The sequence below is a fragment of the Caenorhabditis briggsae genome (assembly GCF_000004555.2).
Source record: "Caenorhabditis briggsae complete genome, chrIV, whole genome shotgun sequence".
In the NCBI taxonomy this organism is placed as follows: domain Eukaryota; kingdom Metazoa; phylum Nematoda; class Chromadorea; order Rhabditida; family Rhabditidae; genus Caenorhabditis; species Caenorhabditis briggsae.
Genome location: NC_013487.2, coordinates 11,710,007 through 11,715,290, shown reverse-complemented (window position 1 = coordinate 11,715,290; position 5,284 = coordinate 11,710,007). Strand labels below are relative to the sequence as shown.

General features: G+C 41.3%; 3 protein-coding genes across 3 annotated transcripts in view; all 3 read right to left on the bottom strand.

The window, feature by feature from the left end:
• Positions 1–320: 320 nt before the first annotated feature.
• On the bottom strand, positions 321–1,056 carry Cbr-tag-321 (the record flags this gene model as incomplete). Its single annotated transcript, XM_002634283.1, has 2 exons — positions 321–464; positions 517–1,056. 2 exons carry the CDS (start codon positions 1,054–1,056, stop codon positions 321–323), a joined length of 684 nt encoding a protein of 227 aa, XP_002634329.1.
• A 271-nt stretch (positions 1,057–1,327) lies between these two features.
• Positions 1,328–2,658, bottom strand: Cbr-tag-322 (the record flags this gene model as incomplete). Its single annotated transcript, XM_045235956.1, has 7 exons — positions 1,328–1,429; positions 1,477–1,547; positions 1,590–1,714; positions 1,762–2,006; positions 2,056–2,262; positions 2,308–2,453; positions 2,502–2,658. 7 exons carry the CDS (start codon positions 2,656–2,658, stop codon positions 1,328–1,330), a joined length of 1,053 nt encoding a protein of 350 aa, XP_045096277.1.
• A 1,683-nt stretch (positions 2,659–4,341) lies between these two features.
• Positions 4,342–5,284, bottom strand: part of Cbr-imp-3 — a gene marked incomplete at both ends in the record, with an annotated part of 3,060 nt that continues 2,117 nt past the window's right edge. Inside the window, 3 exons of the mRNA XM_002634285.1 lie at positions 4,342–4,450; positions 4,500–4,719; positions 4,769–5,109. Coding sequence (XP_002634331.1) covers positions 4,342–4,450; positions 4,500–4,719; positions 4,769–5,109 — 670 coding nt within the window. The remainder of the gene's footprint in view (positions 4,451–4,499; positions 4,720–4,768; positions 5,110–5,284) is intronic.

Sequence of the window (5,284 nt, the reverse complement as noted above, 5' to 3'; positions counted from 1 at the left end):
TTCTAGTTCGTCGTCCCTTTTTTCAATAATTTCGGTCAATTCTTTTCAACCATCTAGATACTAAATGGTCACAGAGAACCAATAAAAAGCACAATAACATTTTCCTTATCATACATGAACAATTTTATACTTTTCTTTTTCATAATAAAGCACGCACGGTCTGTGTTTTTGAGCAGTTATCAGGTAAAAATCAATGGGAGAAAAATATGGCATAGTGGGAAAAAATTGTTTGACTAGTAATCATTGGAAGTGACAAGATTATGCGATATACAGAAAAAGTTATCGGGGATTATGAATGGTTTCGGAATTTACAACAAATACTATTCTACAGCTACTATTTTTGTCTCTTTATTCTTCTTCTTATCTTCGCCGTCGTCATCGTTGAAAAAGAGCAATGGAAACATTCCAAGTAGACAGCCGATCGTCAGTCCAGCTGCTCGGGCTGCATTGGTTGTGAACCTTGCCTGAAATTTTGATTTTTTTAAAAAGTCAATCACTATGTTTTATTAATCTCACTCTTCCACTGTCGACCTGTGCAGCTGTCAGAACTGGATGTTTGATTCCAACACGCTGGACCGCGACTTCAACGTAATGAGCTAGACCGACCCCAGCGATATCCGATATCAGGTTTCCAAGCGCAGCGGCTGCCATAGTCGAAATCGCAAGAACAGCTCCGAGTTTCTGATCAATGTACTCTCCGGCAAGAATCATGATCATGTTGTCGAGAAGGCCAAATCCTATGAACGGGATCGAGTTGACTAGAAAAATCCCTTTGACTTGTTCTTTCGTCAATTCTTCCACTTTCTCCTTCTCCTTCCTTGTTAGACAATCATCGATAGCTGTTTTCAGCATGAGCTGTTCAGTTGCAGATAGACGACTGGCGATCTCCATTGCATCGTCGGGTGTTTCGATGATCAGCTTATCGAGATGTTTGAAAGCGGCAGTTGTGGACCAGCGACAGTTCCACTGGCACTGTGTTCCACTGGCACTCAAAAACATCCGAAAGCTCGCTCTACCTATCGTGGCGGAAGCCAAACGAATCGGCGGGCTGATCATTTCTTCCCGTTGCCTTACGGCAAGGATCCGCGTCCTACAAAATTCAATTTGATGTATTTATGTAGTGAAAAAAATGAGAAAAATGGAAAGTAGTACGTGCGAGAGCAAGAATGCCTGTGGCGCAATGAAAATTAAGTGTTTCACTGAAATATAGTTCGAATGGTATACTGACCATAAGGGAGGTATTGATTTAAAATTTAGCTGAATAATTTATAAATATAACCCATTAAAAAAATTTAAACCGGATGAAAAAATATATAAAGAAGACAGTTCAATACGATCCACGTCCTCCTCTGCCTCCACCTCTACCTCTGCCGCCTCTATGACCACCTCGCCAGCTCTGTCCATGATGCGAAGTGTGTTGTTCGAGAACCTGAAAATTCGCTGATATGAATTTTAATGTCGCTAGAATTAACAAACCTGCTCCTCGTGAGTTTTCGGTCGCTCAAAAGTGCCTTTAGAGCGATTTTGTTGGTGTGAATTTTGTCTATCTGCAAAAATACCATTAGTCACGAATTCATGGGACAACTCACTATAATTATGCTGTTGCTGTTTGAAGGATTCTTGTTTCACGCCAACCATCTCGTCCGTTCGGCCTCCACGATCTTTTGGAGCTTCTCCAGAGGACAGAGGGTGTTGCTTGGTCTTTGTTCGATTTCTAAGAATATACTTTTGATTTTGAAACCCTTCTATGACGAAAAATACCTTCTAGATACATCTGACGCCTTCTGAATATAGAGAAGAGAAGAGCTCGCAGAGAGGAGATGAGCAATGTCGCTGTTCGCTTTCAACTTCCCAATCTCTTCAACTCTGGTGGATAAAATCGATTGAATATTCTCTCGATGGATTTTCAATCGATCATTCCAGAGAAATGACTCAACGGTTACTTTGAGGCGACTGTTCAGAAGCAAGAGACGGTTGTAAAAGTCTCGGGAGAAGAACTCGCATTGCTGAAAATCAGACATATATTTTTTAAAGAAACAAAAATGTATGCGTTACTTTCTCGATATCAGGTAGCGTCTTGTCGTCAAGCGTTGCTTTGAACAATGGATTTCTTTGACTCTGAGTCACTCGACTTTCTGTTTTCTGTCTCAAAGTTTCCATCAATTTCCATTCGTTGACGCTTCCTGTATGCTTTGGAATATCGAGAGTACGGAATGCAGCGTCGATAACAGGAGTTAGTTCGAGATCCCGTTTTTCGGAGACCTATATTAAAAAGTAAAAGGGATATTTTCAGGAAGAAAAACTCACAATTTCACCGGATTCAATTTTCCGCAGTGTCACAAGTCGAGCAGTTTTCACTTCTGAAGCGAGAAAACTGGAAAGAAGATCTCTGGAAGACTGCGAACAGAATCGAGTTGTAATATCTCCACAAGTCAATTCCTCGTGTGGGCATTCTGAAAAAAAACCTTGATTAAAACAGAGCTTTCCCCAAAATTGCTTGCCTAACTCCAGAAGAAAAGCGCTCAGATCGTAGAGAAATTCGATTATATTCTGCTCGTTTGGCTGTCGAACGTACTCTTCGATCTCGTATAAATCACGAATTTCCGCACACTGCGCGGTGATTCGTGTTGCAAATTCAATCGTCACTCCATCTGACATTTCTAGAAAATAATAAAATGAGTGATATTTAACCGATATATTGAGAGAGACAGAGAGCAAAGGAGTAAACAACGAATGAGTTTACACTGGTGGTGTGTCTCATGAGTACCAAGTAAATCACGAAAAAGTGGTGGAAGTATGGAAGATAATATTAGGTTGTGAAATTTTGCAAAACTATTCTCAAAATCGATCAAATTATGTGAAAAACCAAAAAAAATTCGTTGAAAAATTCTTCTGCCAGGGTTGTCAGAGAGGAGTACACGGGCGACAGCAAATGCGCGCGAATTGAAAAATTGTTAAACATTCGGAGACCCCGCAAATTCCGGGGAAAGAAAAAACCGAGGAAAAAACCGGGGAAAAGTGGGGATGAGGGGGCGGAGCCTAAAATACATCCCTGGCACGGTTTTGCCGCACGGTTTTTCTCGACTCCCCGGTGGTCTCAACATTCGGGGACGTTCGGAATTTATATCGCTGCTCGAACAAGCTGTTTTCGCTTGGCCGACGATAATTTTACTTATCTGTACCTGCGGCCGCAACGTCTACCGTAGCACGTAACAGGTGACCCACACGACACACCGTCCCCCCGTCCGACTGATCTCGATAGACGGAACGCAACGCTCTACAGACGGAACGCTCGAAAACAGTCGAAAAACGAAAAACCCCTCGGTTCACTCGAAAATCCGCAGCCTCCGCTTCACACTCCTCAGAAAGAACCCGGGAACATCCCATGGTAGATCTCGGGGGCTTCCCTCACGAATTCTGAAAGACCACAGAGGGGCGCCTGGCACCTGCCCCCTACTACCCCGGCCACCACGTTCGTGGCGATGGAGATCATCGAGAGTCTTTTAGCGAAACATGACTTCAACCGAAAACCTCCCGAAACGCGCGCGCTTATAAAAGGAGGTGTTTCGTAGCAGCCGACATCTCGCGACTTGCGCCGCCCACTATACTTTGTGTGCAAAAGACACTCCGCCCGCGCGTTGTTTATCAGCTTTCAAGCATTTTTAATCAGTTTTTCAGCGTTTTTCAGCATTTTTTCGAAAGAATGAAGCAAAAAAAAAAGGAATTCCATGCTGTCGGAAACCAAGAAAACCGTGTAATCTCGTCAAAAAACAATGAAATTCAGTGAAATCATCGGTTTTCAGAACTTTCAGGTCTTTTCGTTTTTTTTCAATACTCTCAAGACAATTAATAACTGGAAATAGTCGACAACGGGCTGAAAATAGGCGAACAATTGTAAATTTATTGGGGGGTTTGAGGGTTTTTTAAAGAATGTTGCAAAAGGAAAAGAGCGCCAATATAAACCTAATTTCATAAAAATTGCCAGTTTGAGCACAGAAAAGTCAATTTTAGCTGGAATACTGAAATGACGGCATTATTTTTTTCCCGTTTGCGGAGCTTTTTCGATGGGAAAGTGGGATTTCTGCTCACAAATTTTTAATGTTGAAACATTTCGGAATTTCCAAAGTCGGAATATTCCGAGATTCTGAAAAATGTGCTTTCCAATGAAATATTTATTCATCAGAAAAAGTCAATCAAAGTTGGCAAGTGGAAGCATAACCTAGGATCAAAAGTGAACTTCACAGAAGACACATAAAAAACATTTAATTACAGATATGAGAGTGAGCAAACATATAAAGATAAGGAACATTATGTACATATTTAGAATTCTAGCTGATTCTTCTAGTGTTTGATCATGAACTTCCACAGATCTTCCAAGTGATTGGCGAATCCGATCGAGAAGATTATTGCAGATATAGCTGGGAGGACCATGGCTGGAGTGGTTTTTGATCTAGAATTCGAGAACTTTCAAATTATGGAATTTCAACCATCCTGAATACCTCCAAATTGAGAAAAATACAGTAATTACAAGAGATGCGAAAACAGCCGAAAAAGTGATTGCAAAAAGATTCGTGTCGTACATTGAGCTGTATTTGAGAACGACGTTCAAAAAGATTCCGGGAACCATAACGTCGAGAGCTGCCAAACTTTGTTTGTTTCCTTTCGTGTCTCGAGGAACAAGAATCATTAATGGAGCCCGATTTTCTTTAGTTACAGTACCTAAAAACATTTGTTTTTGATATAAGAATTTCTCAGAATAATAGCTTACTGAGAAGATCAATGACGTAGAAGAAGAACAGATCAAACAGTGACATTCCGACAACAAAAATCACAGCGGTCTCGTAACTGACTGCCTGAATTCTGGAGCAGACGACGTAAATTGAGGCGAAAGCCAGAATATCATTTGAGATCCAATTTCCAGCACATTCATGGTAGAGACCAAAAGATAGGGAGACTAGTAGTGAGGCGTACATCATTGACTCTTCATGATAGTAGAAGTAAAAGGACATGTGTTGACTGAATGATTCCAGAAGGATGATGTGGATACAGGCAACAGATGCCCAGATGGGTACGTGCACGGCAAAGAGTTCGGCAATGATGTCGAGGAGACTGAAAGAGATGGGATTCAAATTTTTGGGATTTTGAAAAAAAATGCATGAAAAAGCTGTAGAACATTTTTTGGCGATAAATTTTTCGTGGGATTACGGTAAGCGGAAGTCCGCAAGCATCAAAAACGAAGCAAATAACGTGAAACCTGGAGACTTCACCGATTCCGAGGAACCGA